Source organism: Myotis myotis, unplaced genomic scaffold (genome assembly GCF_014108235.1).
Source record: "Myotis myotis isolate mMyoMyo1 unplaced genomic scaffold, mMyoMyo1.p scaffold_m19_p_16, whole genome shotgun sequence".
Lineage (NCBI taxonomy): Eukaryota > Metazoa > Chordata > Mammalia > Chiroptera > Vespertilionidae > Myotis > Myotis myotis.
The window spans coordinates 11,107,916-11,126,088 of NW_023416320.1; the positions used below are offsets into that span (position 1 = coordinate 11,107,916).

The 18,173-nt window shown below is 34.9% G+C and overlaps 1 protein-coding gene across 13 annotated transcripts in view; it reads left to right on the top strand.

Annotated features, from left to right (window-relative positions):
• VPS13B (vacuolar protein sorting 13 homolog B) overlaps positions 1-18,173 on the top strand; it is a 613,015-nt gene that overhangs the window by 330,471 nt on the left and 264,371 nt on the right. Inside the window, exon 31 of one of the 13 annotated variants that reach the window (XM_036337871.1) lies at positions 6,555-6,608. The exons of the other annotated variants lie outside the window; for them this stretch is intronic. Coding sequence (XP_036193764.1) covers positions 6,555-6,597 — 43 coding nt within the window. The 3' untranslated portion in view covers positions 6,598-6,608. The remainder of the gene's footprint in view (positions 1-6,554; positions 6,609-18,173) is intronic. 13 annotated transcript variants of the gene reach the window in all.

Below are 18,173 nucleotides of genomic sequence, written 5' to 3' on the forward strand. Positions count from 1 at the left end.
TTGGGTGTACATTAGTGAACAAGACAAAGAAAAATCCCTGCTCTCATGAAGTGTGCTTTTAATGAGGGGGAGAGACCATTACAAATTAAAAAATAGGTATTCTGGTATGTTAGAATCTCATAACTATTAGGGAGGCAACACAGCAGGGAGGAGATGGAAAGTGGCAGTTAGAGGTGGACAATAGGCCTAATCAGAGAGAACGCCTCCCTAAGGAGGCACAGGATCCTGGGCAGGAGTGTGCTGAAGAAGCCGGTAGCCGCAAAGTAGTCATGTGCCCGGGAACTAGTGGGCTGTGAGGCAGCCATGGAAGAGCTTACAGGCCATTCTGAGAGGTGGGCTGTTGTTTTGAGAGAGATGTAGTTGTGGAGTAAACTGAATTTTTGAAATAATGCTTTTGTTGACCAAATACCTACCTGCAGAAATGAAGGGATCGCCAGTAGGGACTAACGGTACACCTTAGAAAAGAGGGGAACTATTCATTTCAAAACACAGGGAGTGAGTGCTCAGTGAAACACATGGAAGTGTGATTCTGTGCTCCAAAGGAGTCATGTTAAGGATTATTCCTATGTAACTGAATATGTGATATGAAGTGCTTTATTATTGAGGGGTTGCCTTTGTTTTATCAGTTGAGAAGCCCTCAGAGGGGTTGATCAGAGAAGTGACTTCATTTATATGTAAGCGGATAATTCAGGCCAACATGTGAAAAAAGACTGCAATCAGGGAAGGCAAGGTGTTGTTACTTGTGATAATCATGGCAAGAGTGATATGGTGGCTTGGCCCAGGGCAGTGGCTGTGGAGGTGGTGAGAAGTGGTCAGATTCTAGAGCTGTTCTAGAGGTAAAGACTAGGAAAAATTGCAGATGGGTTGCACATGGGATTTGAGACAAAGAAGATAAGGATAATTCAGTTGCATGGCCTAAGCAACTGGAAGGATGAGATGGGTTAACTGAGGGAAGGAAAACTGTGATAGGATATGGTTTGGGGTTGATGGAGATCAGGAGTTTATTTTTTTAAATGCTGACTATTTCAGAAGGTAGTGAGCGCCCCATCACTAATGTTGCAGAGGCCAATCAAGAAGGCCGCATAGAAAGGTGTGATATATGTTGAATTAGACCAGTGCTTCTTAAATTTTTAATGTGCATACAAATCACCTGTGGATCTTTTTATTTTATTTATTTTTAAAATATATTTTATTGATTTTTTACAGAGAGGAAGGGAGAGGGATAGAGAGTTAGAAACATCAATGAGAGAGAAACATCGATCAGCTGCCTCCTGCACACTCCCCACTGGGGATGTGCCCGCAACCAAGGTGCATGCCCTTGACCGGAATCGAACCTGGGACCCTTGAGTCCGCAGGCCAATGCTCTATCCACTGAGCCAAACCGATTAGGGGACCTGTGGATCTTTTTAAACTGCAGGTTTTGGCTTGGGAGGTCTGGGATGAGGCCCGAAATGCCACATTTCCACACAACCCAACCTGAGTGTGGGATGTGACCCTGATACTTTGTGGTTCTGATGTGCTGCTTCAGGGACCACACCTTGTGGAGCAGATTAGATCAGTGGTTCCAAACCTTTTGTAAAGAGAGGATTTAAAAAAATATATATATTTTTAATAAATGCCAGTAATTTTTAATGCTCCATGGGCAAATATTGTGAAAGGCTCAAAAAATGAGTGCCAGGCTCTCCTACTCCCTAAGACTGCCCTCAGTGCAGTCCTTAGCTTCAGAATTTTCAGTTGATAGCAGTTGTTAACTTTCAGAATCTATAATTCAGAATATATAAAATAACAAGACTTCTATTAACTTGCAACTTGCATGGACTTGTACTTTATTACTCTCAAAAGCATCTGAACCACTAGAAAACATGAACTTATATAACATTTATTAAGTGTTTATGCTCAGCTGTCTATCCTCCTGGGCCCCTCCCTTAACCTTGTACCCTCTTGCACTGCCTCTCCTTGCCTGCTGACCTTCCTGGTTGACTTCTGCTATCCTGGACGACAGGATCTGGGATTCTCCTATTCTGTGATGTGTTCCACCCTTTCCCTGACTTGTGCGTGGTCCTGAAGCATACTCTGGCCTGATAGTTTTTCTTTTATCTTTGACAACCCTTATGCCTAAGTGATAATTAAGATTTTTGTCTCAAATGAGAAGCAGAGAGTTATAAAGGCAGACATTCACTAATCCTGTTTAGTGCATTCAGTACTTAATAGATTTGAATCTAGTACTGGATTTATAACAGAGCAATGAATCTCAGAGGGAATGCATTGGTGGGAAGAGATCAACCAAACAGCTTACATGCATATTTATATAATCCATGGGCACAGACAATAGTGTGGTAAAAGCCTGGGATGGTGGGGAGGGGGCGCTAGAAGAGGTCAATGGGGATAAAAGGGAACATATGTGATATTTTGAACAATACAGATTAAAAAAATAAAGTCACACACTCACATTATTGTATCTGAGAACTTATAAAAGGAAAACTTTGTTTCTTTCAGTGAAATAGCTACTAGAGTGGTCAGCAAAGAACAAATTTATCAGTTACCAATAGGACATTGAAATTATTGTAGCTAAAATGTTCTTTGTTAGCATGCAAACTACAAAGACTAAGTGATTCACAATTCAGTACTACTATGTGAATTAAAATATTGTAGGTGTTTTATTTTTAATGTACCATTTCGAAACATCACTTGATGATAGCAGCTCTCAATTCAATGTCTGTCATAGTGCTTAATTTTTAACGTGACCAAATCTCTGTTAGCCTAACATGCATTATCTGACCTAAACCTATACTTCAACTCTTACTACTAATTGCTTTGTTATGTAAGATACTTATTCCTGTTAAACATTTTGTTTACTCACTAGTGCTTAGTATGTTCTTTTCTGTGGCCCTAGTTTATGCATGCAGTTTCAACTTTCTTGAAATACAGCTTTCTTCCAGCTCAGCCTTTCAAATAGTTTTGGTTATAAAAACTGTATATTGGGTTAGGTATTGGATCCTTTAAAAACCTTTTTCTTTGGTGTTCAACATCATTAATTTAAATAATTCTTAAGAATCACTCCTGTCTTGTAATATCTCACTTATGTCCTCTCTTTTTGAAACTTTTCATGATCATTTTACGTAGAAGTAATTTTCCCTTTCTTTGGCCTTCTATCCTACAATTGGAATATGAGTAGCATAGTAGTAGTAGCAGCAGTGATATCTAAGATCTATTGAGAGCTTCCTTTGTGCCAGGGATTCTACTTGATGCTTTTAATGCAATGCTTCACAATAAGCATGAGAGTCAGATATTATGATTATCTGTATTTTAGAGACAAAAAATGGAACCTTAGACATTAAATAATTTCTCCTGGGTCAGATCCCATTGCCCATGGTCTTTACCACTACTTGCTACTACTTGATGCCAGTCACGCAGTTTCTAGTAAGACAGACTGGCTTTAATTTAACTAATGTGCAGTTAACTAGTATATGACATTAAGTTTGAAACTGTTTTGAAGTTTCACATTTATATTCTATTAAATTTTATTGTTGTTGTGATATGTGTGTTTTTGGGCAACATTCTTAAGAGTGAATAAGTTGAAAAAACTACTAGGTACCAATTTTGCATTTTCCTTAGGTTCCCTAAAACATTCCAGTCTGGTTAGACTTAATATTATGGATATTAGAGATACAATTTATAGTGAAAACTCTTATAACCCCAGTGTTTGAGTTCTCTGGCCCTTGATGATATTGAACATACAGTCTATTTTAAAAGGATTTTCAATTACATTAAACTTGCTACTGCATTTGATCTACAGAAAGTTACTACTACCTAGCTGATGACTTTGATTGTCATCAAATTTTTTTTCTTCTTTTTGTCATCAAACTTTTTCTCACATCTATTATGAACTCTGAAGTGAGTCATGACCAGATATACATATTAACATAGATTGTCTGATTAATAAATTCAGTATTTTTTATTTCATTTGATATTTTAAATCATAAAACATAAATATTTACAAATCTTTCTGTTTTTACATTAGTATAACTTAATTATTACTTAATTATTACTTAATTATTACTTAATTAAGTATACTTAATTATTAGTATAACTTAATTATTACTATAGTTTTATCTCAGTTATGAAGAGAAAATAAATGTAAACTTTTTTTCTTCCCAGAGTATTCTTATATATCATTTTTCTCAAAATTTTGTTGAAGAAAATACTGATTTTATTAAAACAACTATGTACTATTTGTTCACATGTATTTTTCATACATCAAAATTATATCAAAGTTGAATAAGTATGTCATGAAGAATGTTTCTTATAACTTGGGCTTTTTTTTCCTAATCATATGCAATTGAAAAATATTGTGTTTAAGCTACATATTTGAAAATAAGGCTTACAGTTAGATATATAAATTAAGAAGCCATTTAAGATTATATGTTGACTCCCTATATCTGTTAGATTATTTAAATATCCACATAATCTTTTAATACCTACTCTAAAAGTTTTAAAAAATAAACTAGTGATTTCAACAATAAAACTTACTTCATACTTTTTCCCAAAATATTTTACTTGTTAAAAGAATTTTAAAATATTTAAAACAGAATGTTTTTCTTTTGTAGTATTTTTAATTACAAAGTTTCTTAACTTTCATCTTTTACTTGAGAGAACTATATGCTTTTGTTAATTGGATATTTGTGAACTTCTGCATAAAGCTTTTGGTTCATGCCATAAATATTTGTGGGTCTTCTGATGTCCCTTCTGGGATTTTATCTGTGACTAATTTATCCCATAGCTCCTTATAAACTTTGTCAGTTGTTGAATTTTTTATCCATTTCTTTTTTGCAGACATTTCCTAGTCCTTTTTAGTGTATTCAGTACTTAATATATTTGAATCTAGTATTGGGTTTCAGTTTCCATAGAGAATTTTATTCTCTTAAATATTGTTTATAAGCATTATATGAAAAATTCATGGTAATTTTACTAAATATTTAAAGACATTTTAAAAAAATAAGTTTTTTTGACAGGTATACCTTGCTGTGGCAGTTTAATTTGTGGAATTTTACCTTTAAAGGGTTATAAAAGTTAGGGGAGCTGATTTATTTTTACTCTTAGAAGACTGTTTTTCTTTTGTAGTAATTTTAATTACAAAGCTTCTTAACTTTTATCTGAATTAACTTAAATTTTGCATCTCATTTTACATGTATATTTAAACAATATACATAGGCTTACACAATTGTTAATTGAAGCAGATGATCAGTAGAAATTCATAGATGAGATTAATGTTCTTTCATAGATGAGTTTAACATTGGCTCCCAGATATACTGTAAAAATTAAATTCTAAATATCTCCATAATACTGTGCCCTCCCCTTCCAACCTTTAATTTCTTCCTGATTTTCTTTCTATATATATATGTTCTCAAACAAGCATTGTGTTGGTTTTTGGCAACATATATTTTATATCTAGTGACGTTAGGTTCCTAATCCTATAATGCTTAGTCTTGGTTTCAAATAACTCCCTTTTAGCAAATCAGAGAGATTGGGATAGTAGGTATTTAGAGTAACTTGCCTAAAAGCTTTGTTTGGAAATACTGTTGGCAGACTTGTAGTCCCTGTCATGTTCTTCAGCTGATCTAGTGTGAAGGCTCTGGATTTATATTTGGCCCTCACCAAAGTAACTGCGTCGTTTGTGGCTTCCTGTAGCAGGATGTAGGTTTCCATGAATGTGCTTCTACTTGCTGCCAAAAGCTACCTCAATAACAGTGTTGAAAATGACTGTAACTTCTACTGTTGTCAATTTTGGAATGTTATCTTAAATGTATTTAACCCTTTTTATTGATATTTTTGATACTTTCCTCTAGAAATTCATGTTGGAAAGAAACTAAAGAATAATAGAGAATGTTTGGATTCCACATCATAACAGCCTTTTATTATTAACTTTGAAAATCTTACATTCTTTCACATACATCCTGGTTATATAAAATACACTGGATATATAGTATCTTATGCATTCCTGATTTTTGTATATTGATTGAAGCACCAGCATTATCATGTGAAATTATTATCCAAACACCACTGGGCTTAAAGATAAGTGAGAGAAAGCATATTATACTCTAGGGTTTCTGGAATATGATGAGTGTTCACCAGAAGCACCTGCATAGAAAACAGAGCTTTTAAAAATAGTGAAACATTGTTTTACTCTTTAAGTGTCTGATGTAAAGGAAAAATTACATTTTTGTCACTAATAACAGGATTGAGTATTGTAACTAAAGAGTACCCTGCATGTTTATTTCTGTAGTTATTCCTATAATGTACCCTACTCATTATCTTAAAAGGAATAAACAGTTGAGATGATAGAAAGATGGATGGATGGATGGATGGATGGATGGATGGATGAATGGATGGATGATTGATAGATAGATGATAGATAGATAGATAGATAGATAGATAGATAGATAGATAGATCTTTGACCGGCTTTGACTTTAGGAAACTTGTAAATGTGAGCTGTAGTGTTGGCCTTGTAATAGCAATCTGTGGAAGACCCATTTCACCCTGTGTCTTTTTTCAGTCAAGTTCTTCTTATCCTTTCCACAAATATAGAAGCTAATTAGAAAGCAAGTTGGTAAGTAAGCATCTATCATTCATTTAATATCTATTAATTAATTATAAATACCTCTACTCATTTAATAATAAATTAACTCTACACATTGTGTAAGAGCTCTTGCTAACCACTAATAAGATGCTACCTTTCAAAAATTCTTATAATTTTCATAAGAACAAGTAAATTATTATTTTCTAAAGTACCAAATTAAATAATAATTATTAAATATACATACTTTTTTTCTTATTTTATTTGGTGTCCTCTGAGGTCACTGTCCTAAAATAAACAGTACAATTTTACCTGTTTTATGCACTAGAAGCATTTAGCCTCTGTGTGCAGACCATGCATTTTCTATGAAGGCAGGTGTTTCCTCAGTCTGAAACACCTCCTTGCTCATCCTTACGTTAAGCTTTGACCAAAAACTAGATACCTGAAAATCATTGCACATTAATAATACAAATGTGATTGCAAAAATAGATAACAAAATAAGCACATTGCTAATTTTTTTCTGATTTTTACTTTTCATCTCTATATTTTAATGAGTTTTAACTTATATACAGGAAAGTGTAGTAATCATTTGTGAACAGCTCGATGAACTTTTACATGAGGATATAGGCATGTTACCACCACCTAGCACCCAGAAATCTTTCTTTCGAGCCCCACAGTTACAGTGTAGGGTAACTGCACTACAAAGTTAACCAGTGTTCTGAGCTCTATAAACATAGATTAGTGTTGACACAGCTAAACGTAAAAATGAATTTTTAAGTTGTGAAACTTTTTCTCAGCATAATTCATTATATATAAGTTTATTTGACTTGGTTTCTCAGCCAGTGTCAAATCTTACAATTCAAAATACAAATGATTTTGATCAGAATTAAAGTGTAATTTTTAAATTCAGTTGTTATACCTTAATATCAAATAGTATATTCATCCACTATGATATTTTCCATGTAAATCACTAATGAATATAAGCAAAAATAACTGAATATAAATATTAAAATTTTTTATTAATAAACATCTGCATTCATTAGTTAAATTCCTAGGATACATATTAATAACTGATTATAATGTGGGCATTAAACCAATTTCTATGAATTTTATTTGCTATTACAGTTATTTAGTGCACATTGTCATATACTTGTGTGTGTGGCATTCGTATGTCATAGAATACATAGCTTCTCTCGAAAGGGAAGTAATGCTTTGTATTCCAGGACTCCAGTGTCCTCTAACTGAACTGAAGGTCGTCCAGGTATGGGTTTGATAAACTGACACAACAGTGAAAAGAATTCCTGTCCCATGTCAGCTTATCAAACACACTGTGGACAGCAGGTCTTGGGCATTTGAATACATTCCCAGTCATTTAAGTTCTGAATAGAAATTACGAAGCTCGTGTTTAGTGAAACACAACCTCAGTATTTCCAGGTGATTTTAAAGAACACCTGTTAAAACTGAGGTATAGTACCACTAAACTTTAAGGATTATCCACAAACTAGAAAAAAAAAATACATAGTTATAGAAGTGCAATTGTTCAATTTGGTGTTGGGAATAGATGTAAATGAAATACACAGTAAAGTAATGACTTAATATCCTGTTGTTCTGGTAAAGAGCTGCAAAGTATGCTGTAAACATATTTTAGAATAAAACAGTAAAATCAAGTATGTTTTGATTTCTTTTCTATCCTAGTTTATATCACAACCGATAACCCTCCCTGGGAAAGTTATCTTTCAATCTGAATCACTCACTATTTTTTCCAACTTCATTTAATTATTTTATTTGAAAATATTCATCCGCAGAAATTTAGCTGCCTTCATTTTGAATAGTAACCTGAATCATTTGTATATTTTTGAGGTTAAGTTTGAGAATATTAAAAAAAAGATTATTGAAAAGTTTATTCTTAGTGCTATAAGTATATTCTGGTGAAAAGCTAACTTAGAAGGTGAAAACATGTAGGTGAAGACATGTTTACTCATACAATATTTAACTGTTTTTACATATATTTATAACAAAATAGTTCAACTTATAACATTATGGGTGAATTTTCCCAATACTGTATCACCCACAATGTGAAAACATAGTTTCCAGGTTTACTTTCTACCCTTTTTTAACCCTTTGAAGAAGAAACATCATCATGCAGATCCAGTACCTCATCAGTGGAGCCCGTCTCCGCGCCGCAGGTAGAAGCAGTGCAGCGGTGCCCAGCTAGCTGCTCTCCTCCTTGGAGAAAATTGCAGTATCTTAGAGCTTTTTTTAACAGGGGACTATTTTTAAATGTGTCCGGTCACCTCAAAGGATATGTAGGGCATTTCCTGCCAGTAGGATTAGAGGAAGGAAGCACCAGGCCAAAATGTTTGATGTGTGATGTACTGTAATTTCTTTCATGTGTTCAGTGGCTTTTATATGTTGATCAATGTTCTGCTACCAATTGTGACCCTGGTGTGGTCCAGCACATTGATGTTAGACCATCCTTAATGTATAGGGTCATTAACTGTACCAAGCAGCATTATTATAATTAAGGATACTGGGTTTTTTTGATAACCACTTCTCATTTTCATTAAAGTATTTACTTTTCATAATTGGATAATCTTCGCAGGGACAGTGATTCTCATGAAAGAGATGATTCAGTATTAGAGACTGCCAATGCTAACAGTACTATAGATAGATGCTCTTTAGTTTCTTGTTTTACCTTGCATACCTGGTTTTTAAATCAACATTTTCTTCCCACAGCCTCCTGTGGGCATACAAAGTTCAAGATGGAAACTAGCTGTATAATGTCGTTTTCCTGGGGGCTGAGGGGTGCCTTACAGGCATTGACAAAATCGCTCCTATCAATGTTACATACTTTAAAGAAACAGAGTTGATGATTCCTCATGGTCTTTACTATTCTAAGATCGCATTGAAAAGCAGTGAAGGTGCTAAATTGCTATAGGCTTAGGCTGTTGTTGTTTTTTTTTTGGGTTTTTTTTTTAATGTATTTTATTTATTTTTTACAGAGAGGAAGAGAGAGGGATAGAAAGTTAGAAACATCGATGTCAGCTGCTTCCTGCACAACCCCCACTGGGGATGTGCCCGCAACCAAGGTACATGCCCTCGACCGGAATCGAACCTGGGACCCTTCAGTCCGCAGGCCGACGCTCTATCCGCTGAGCCAAACTGGTCAGGGCTAGGCTGTTTTTTTAAACAAAAATGAACAACAGTTGCTGTTTAACTATAATGACAAAGATTTGATAACAATCTAAATGCTCAGCTGTAGACAGTTGGCTGATATCATAGTAGTATATTCATGCAGTGAAATTCTAAGCAACATTGCAAGGATAATATGTTTGCCTGTTTTATTAACATGAAATATAGTAGAGCTATTAGGTGAACAAATGGGTTTTAAAAACTGCATGTACTATAAGATTGGTTTTATGTTCACATTTACATGTGAATGGAAATAGCCTAGATGGTTACACACCAAGCTACCTTGGATTATCGGTCTATGAGAAGTTTTTTCTTGCTTTGGTTTCTGGCCAAGTTCTAGATTTGTTAGACAAATTTGAATTCTGCAGTTGCAGTTTTACAAAGTTTTTAAAATTTGCAGTTCTATATCCACCACATCTTTAAGTTTTCATATATTATTTTAAATATTTAGTTTTTTTATTTAGTGTAAAATATATGAAAATAGGTCCTTTATTCTTTCATATTGATCTTTTCTATCACTTTTATATTTGCTTTTTATAAACTTTATTTTTAGTATAATATCATTAGTTCACCCATTAATCATTCAGCACTCGACAGTGGTGATTCTAAAGAAATATGTGCTCATCATTTTGGGGTGTGTGTGTGTATGTGTGTGTATGTTGGTGGTTATTTTGTTCATTTGGGGAACCTCATTTCTCCTTATATAAGTACTAGAGGCCTGGTGCACGAAATTCGTGCACAGGAGGTTGGGGGGGGGGTCCCTCAGCGGGATCTGCACCCTCTCCAAATCCGGAGCCCTCAGGGGATGTCCTACTGACAGCTTGGGCCCACTCCCTGTGGTTCTCTGCTCTCTGCGGGGCCTGCCTGCTCCACACCACGGGGATGGGCAAGCAGGCCCTGCTGGGTGCTACCTGCAGGCCACGCTTGCCTGCTGGGTGCTGCCTGCAGGCCGCGCTTGCCTGCTGGGCTTACATTGCCGGGGTGACGCCACCAGCGTACTGCCCCAGCCACTATGGGCGCCGCCATCTTTGTCGTGGAGTGATGGTTAATTTGCATATTACTCTTTTATTAGATAGGATATTGATAATTTCAGTATTTGTCTTTTGTCTTTCAGTGTGGTGCCAGATACAGTATTCTTTTTTTATTATCAAGTCAGTGTTTACTAACATACACTTCATTTTCAAAATTTAAAATAAAACAATTTTGTTAATGCTTATGTTCAAACTGACTGTTCTGGTCCAGGCACAGCAGATAACATGAAGTGATGGAATAATCAAGAATAATTTTGTTTGGTATTTGTGCACCTTTGTCTCGTCAACTGTTGCTGGTTTTGTACTGTAAACTTTATCTTTTATGTGTTCCCATAAAAAAGTCCAGTGAATAAATTTTCATTGTCCCAAGCTTAGTTTGGCTTCACCCATTATTTCAAATCTGTTAAACCAGTCTCTATGTGGTCTGCACTTTCTGTCCTTGGTTATCAGGGTTTTCTCCAGCTAGTCTTCAGTTGATTATTCAGCATGTTTTTGTTTGTTTGTTTTAATTTTAGTTGTAAATCCAGTTTGATCCTGGGAGCTTGTCTGTGTAGCATCCACTTACTCCGCCGCCATTTTTAATCTCCCAGATTTAGTATTCTACATTGATTTGGCTAAGACTATAGGAATGTACTAGCTGCCAAACAGGTTTTTTATATAATATCGAAATAATAACCTCTCTTTCTTCCTTACATAATAAATCAGCCATTTGTTTCCTCAAAAACATTTGTGAATGCTTATCATTTACCAGCTATTTGCTAGGTATAGGTCTACAATGGCGATAAAAATATTCACAGTCATTATGTTCATGGAACAGAGTTTAGTCATCTTTGCAATTATACTTAATTGATTGGTTTTTAAACCAGTTGATTTATTAATATTAATTGATTGGTTTTTAAACAAAATTTTCTCAAGGTAATGAAATATATGGCCTCACTGAATTTTTATATATCCTTAGTATATTAATGCAGCATCTGCATTTGTTTTATCTTGTAAGAAAGTATTTCATTATTTTTAAGACAAAGTCATTTTCAAGTCATGGCTTATGATCTTAATATGATCTTAAAATCAAAATAATCATGATTATATTAGAAGCATAATAGTATACAAAGTAAAAAAACTTTAATAACTAAGACCTTTCACCAATAATTTCTAAACATTCAATTGGCCTTTTTTTAAAAAAAGCACAGTAGTTTTCTTCACTTTCTTTTGCATATTTTGTAACATGTTAAGATATAGATATACAACATGTATAATTCAAAAACATGTTAATGTTGAAGGAGAATTCTATAATTTAATATAAATGTGATTTTATTAATGTATGCAAATATGAATAGCTGCTAGTATAAATGGGAAGTATTTACACATAATATAAACTGATATAATGAATAAATGTAATAGGTAATTGTTAGAGAAATTGGTGATAGAAAAGATGCATAGAAGTAAGTATAATGATGTCTCCTTTTATTGGAAACAGACACTCTTAGTGTAGATATATCTTGTTTCTTCTTCTCGGTGCCCTAAATCAGAAAACACATCTTTATTTCTATAAGCAGTTACATTATTAAGAAATACTTTATAGTGTTCACAAAAAGAAGAGAAATGTAAAACTTCTACCAAGCTAGGTTGGGAGTAATTTTTGTAGCATCTCTTTACCAGCTGTTTGACCTCATTATTTCTCAGTTCATAAATTTTATTTTTAATGCTTTTGCCTCAACACACATGCTAAGGTGTGAAAAATACCCTTTCTTCCCACCACTTTCATGTCTCAATTTTATTGGTAAATATTTCCTAGCTCTTTGCCCACTTTTTACCATGTCTTTTTCAAAACTAAATTTTTTAATTTGGTGACTGCATAAGTAAAGTAAAATTTCTATGCAACATGGCACCAGAGTTAAGTTAGGGTTTTTCAAAATGCTGACACGCCGAGCTCAAAAGGCTTGCCATCACTGGTTTATAGTGTTCACTTCCTAGTGAAATAGGTAGTGATTGACTTTAAGCTTCATTAATTACTGAATGTATAAATAATATTGTATTTGGAATTCTTATCTATAGTAATATATAATATTTTAAACTTTTTCTGTAAATCTGGATAGTGTTCAATGGAGATCTTTTAGAACCTCATCTCATGAGATTAAGTTTCTATAAGGAAAAGTTTTCAAAAGAGGAAAATTCTACTGCCAAACCTTGGAAAACAGCAAATGCTTTAACAATATATACATTTATTATTGACAAGAATATCCTCAGAATTTTTTTGTTGCAGTATTGCTGTTTAGAATCATAGTGTCCTGATTCATTTCCATGTAATTAACCTCACATCTTGATTATAGATGTAAGGTAACTGAGATCTTCTCATAGTGAAGTCTTTTGGGGTAACCAGAGAATCTCCATAGAAGAATCAGAACAAGGTAATATATTGAATTTGAGCAGGTGTTTTACTACATTTATAGTTAGGGTTTCAAAGTCACTTATGTGGGAATTGCAGTAAACTGAACTGCTAAAACCTTTCTGGGCTCTAATATACGTAAGGCATTATCTTTTAAGTACTTGCATGTTTTAGAAATCTTTGAGGATTTTATTATAACACTAGAGGCCTGGTGCATGAAATTCGTTCATGGGTAGGGTCCCTAGGCCTGGCTGGCGATCAGGGCCAATTTGCGGGGTGACTGGCGGAGCAGTCAGGGGGGCCCTCACTTGCACCTGCTTTGGCTGGCCTGGTGCCGCCTGCTCACTGGCCCCAACCCCTGCCACTGCCGCCGGTCAGGGCCTGTGGGCTGCGGGCTGGGGGCAGCTCCTGTGTTGAGCGTCTGCCCCCTGGTGGTCAGTGTGCGTCATAGTGACCAGTCGTTCGGACAGTCATTCCCTGTTCGGTCAATTTGCATATTGGGGTTTTATATAGATAGATTCCAAAAAAATCCCCTCTTGTCAATGAAATACTAGATATTATTATTTGAATTAAAGCTATGCATATAAAAGGAGCTCATTCTAAAATTTAATGTTTGAATATTAGTGAAAGAATAGTATTTAAGATTTGCACTATTATATTAGTATAATAAGGAAGAGAATGCCTAATCCTATGAAACTATATCATGTGTTGCCTGTTATGCTTTTTAAAAATTAAAAGGCTAGAATGACATTGTTGTTATTGTTGTATTGTGAGGTGTTGTCAATCTCTTTCACATTCCAGTATTTGCAGAGTTGGCTATTTGAACCTACATATGGAATTTTGCATTTCTTCCAGTTAAATTTCATCTTATTAGTTTTTGACACTCTGCTGTAATATTTTAGGATATCATAGAATCCTGATTCTCTCATATATCATATTAGCTGTGTTTCCCAACTTTATCTGAAACCTTGAGAAAAACTGATTTATATGAAATCATTGCAATTAAAGATAAAAACCATTTATCATAGAATCCTGATTCTCTCATAGACCAAATTAGCTGTGCTTCCCAACTTTATCATCTGAAACTTTGAAAAAACTGATTTATATGAACTCATTGAAATTAATAATAAAAACCATTTAATTGAGCCCAATCCTCTGGCATATTACTAGAGACCTAATTCCAAATAGATGTTATCTGTATCTGGTATTAAACCAGCTTTAAATCCACTTTACTATGTTTTCATCAAGTTCACATCTCTCTATTAAAAAATGTATCTTAATCATTTACACATCTTATAGCATCAAGTTCCATAATATTGATGCTGTCTTCTCATTTGTTATGGTAATACAACCAAACAAGGAAATGGATTTGGCTTGGTTTAATTTATTTGTAATTCATACAACTCCTAATATTCTATTCTGTTTTCAAAATTTTTCTGATAAATGAATAATCATTTTTTTGAAGATCAACATCATAACTAATTTTTTTACAAAATTGAAATAGCATTTTATTTCTCTGTATTCTAGTATGTCTCTTAGTAATTTCTCTGAGATCAAACATAGATTCGTTGGTCATATCAACAAATTTTTCAATGCAGTGCATGTTCAGTTATTGCATTTCTTTTGAACCCATTTCTAATGAGTTGAGAGTTGTTAGATGTAGCGTGGCATACTTTCACATTGACCATACATTGTGTACTCTCTATATATTTTTAATTATCTTGCAGATATGTCCCATTTATTACATTAGTTAGCAAATGAGGACTTATCAGCTCAAATCTGTGACTATATACTGAAGGAAAAAAATTCGAAGCTCATGTTTCCTAAAGATAGACTGTGAAAATCTAGTTTCTTATTTGCTTAACTAATGAGAATATTTTGAGAATCTTGAAGCAGAAAGATACAAATATTTTGTATTCTATTGGAATTACCTATAATTTAGCCATAGAAAAGAAAAGAAATAGTAAATACTGTTGTTATGTAGTATTTACTTTTACTCATATCATGTAGATTTGTATACCTAATCATATTTATATAACTAGGAAAAAAATGAGTTTTAAAATTGCCCTATGTAATCATTTGTTAATGTAAAGTTGCTTGTTTATTATAAAGTTTTATTAATTAAAATTAATTTTAGTTTTTAGAAAGTATAAATTCTTAGAAATTCTGTATAATACAAACCCAGTGGTCGTAACAACCAAAGACCAGTCACCAGGAGGCTGCGTGCGCTGCGAGGTGTGAGGTGCGCGCTGCTAGGTGGGGACTTGACTCTGGGTCCCATGGCGCTGGCGGGACTCGGGGGTCCCAGGTCTCGCATGATTTCCCGCAGGTCTGGGTCTTGCGTGGTTTCACGCGCTAGGTCACTAGTAATTTAATAATTGGATAACTTTGCTTTTCCTCCTTTACTTTTATAAACCCCTTCTTTCTTTTGAGACTGTTAAATACATAATAAATGTTTCATTATTAATTTATCAGACTAGAAATAATGAGAAATTATTTTTTTCAACTCAAGAAATTATTGTAGGGCCCATTTGTTTAAACTGAAATCTCTATATCCTTGGTATACTTTTGTATTTTATAATACAGAGTAAGTGTGACCAGTCAGCTTCTTTCTCATCCCTTATAGTAGTGGTCGGCAAACTGCAGCTCGCGAGCCACATGCGGCTCTTTGGCCCCTTGAGTGTGGCTCTTCCTAAGCCTTAGGAGTGCCCTAATTAAGTTAATAACAATGTACCTACCTATATAGTTTAAGTTTAAAAAATTTGGCTCTCAAAAGAAATTTCAATCGTTGTACTGTTGATACTTGGCTTTTTGACTAATGAGTTTGCCGACCACTGCCCTATAGTAATAACAATAAGCAGGTGTTGATTTTATTGATATTAATTGATATTAATATCATATTAATTAAAGTTACCACATTTGCTCCCAAAGAAAGCCTATATAGCTAAGCAGCATTATCCCCTACGAAGGAAACTGATAGTCACTGAGTTAATTGACTTTTCCATTGATAAATAGCTTGTATGGTAGACTAGAATTTAGATGTAATTGCAACATTAAAATTATGCTCTTAATGCAGTATTACTATACTGTACTTTCCTTGACCACGGGACCCTAATGGTAGCCACCTGTCTTGCAGATGTTTGCCATTCATTATAGAATGCACCCGACCAGAAATGTAAGGGGATCCTAGGAAGCCTATCTCCTTCATTGCAGATATGATAAGTACATATAATGTCCCTTGTGAATCAGATATGCTACCGAATGCATATGAAGCATAAAATAAAACTGAAGATAGAGCCCTGCAAATCACAAATATTAACAGGCAAACCAGAGAAAAGAATCTAGTAAAGGGGACTAAAGGCCAATGGAGGGAGTGGAGCCACACAAGCTCATGGAATAAAATTTCAAGAATGAGCAAGATTGTGATAATAACTTCTAATATGTAGTAATCATTTACTCTGTGTCAGATATTGCTTTGCATGCATTAACGCATTTGACTCCCCTCAATGACTTCACTTTCAGACAAATGAAGTAAAGCACTGACACTTTAATTTGCCCAAAAGCACCCAGAGGTAGGTGGCAGGGTTAGACTTGCGCACCTCAACAGTCAGAGCACATGTAGCCCGTGCTCTTCTCCAGCATCCTATCCTGCCATCTTGAATTGTCAAATGACCAGGAACGTGAGGTGAGTTAATTCCTGAAAATCATCCATTGGATCTGGTCATTAGAAAATTAATTGCGGCCCTAACCGGTTTGGCTCAGTGGATAGAGCGTCGGCCTGTGGACTGCAGGGTCCTAGGTTCAATTCCGGTCAAGGGCATGTATCTTGTTTGCAGGCACATCTCCAGGGGGGCGTGTGCAGGAGCCAGCTGATTGATGTTTCTCTCTCATTGATATTTCTAACTCTCTATCCCTCTCCCCTCCTCTCTGTAAAAAAATCAATAACATATATTAAAAAAAGAAAATTAATTGCCGTTCTTTTCCAGGAAAATTTCAAAGAGTAGGTAGGGATGATACTTGATTGTTCTTGGTTAGAAGAGAAAATAGAAATACTGCAAACAAATAAGTTTCTGGTTAAAAGGGAACATGAGGAAAGAGTGGCAGCCAGAGTGGGATGCAGGGCTTAGGGGGACAGAGTCTGTCTCTTTTTTACAGGGACAATAACTTGAACACATTTTTAGTCTGAAGTGTAAAGATACAGAAGAGAAAATGAAAAAGCGATTCAGTGAATCTCCCATTGGAAATGACCGGAATAAAAAATATTTGTTATGTATTCAACTTTCATGAAATAAAATGCTATCATGTGCCAAGCCCTGTGGCTAAGTACATGGAGGTGAGAAAACAGGAACTGAACCAGTCTTTAATGGTGAAGTGAACTCACAGAGATCTTGGCCTCTCTTGGAAGAGATGCTTCCTCTACACAGCCTGGGGAAGGAGGCAGGGCAAGTGTTAATTTCTCGGTTTTACAAATGACAAAGCCTTTGAGTTATTGGTCTTTTCCTACTCCCCTCAGTGCAGATAGCAGAGATAAAATGTTCAAATCAAAGAGACATGGCCAATGAAGGAAAAATACCACATGATCTCACTCATTCATGGATAATAGAGACCATTATAAACTTTTGAACAATAATAGATACAGGGGCAGAGCTGCCTCAAACAAATTGTCAAACTGCAGCAGGAAGGCCGGAGAGGGTTGGGGGGCAGGAGGTAGGGGGGTAAGAGATCAACTAAAGGACTTGTATGCATGCATATAAGCATAACCAGTGGACATAAGACAGTGGGGGATAGGGGAGGCTAGGGGACTGTCTAGGGCGGGGGGATAAAATGGACACATATGTAATACCCTTTGTAATACTTTAAGCAATAAATTAAAAAAAAAACACACAAAAAAACCACAAAGAGACATGGCTAATGCTCTGAGTGTCAGATGTGGTTTTTACAATCCATAAGGATGCTAGTTTAGATTAAAAAAAGGAAAATAACAAAGAA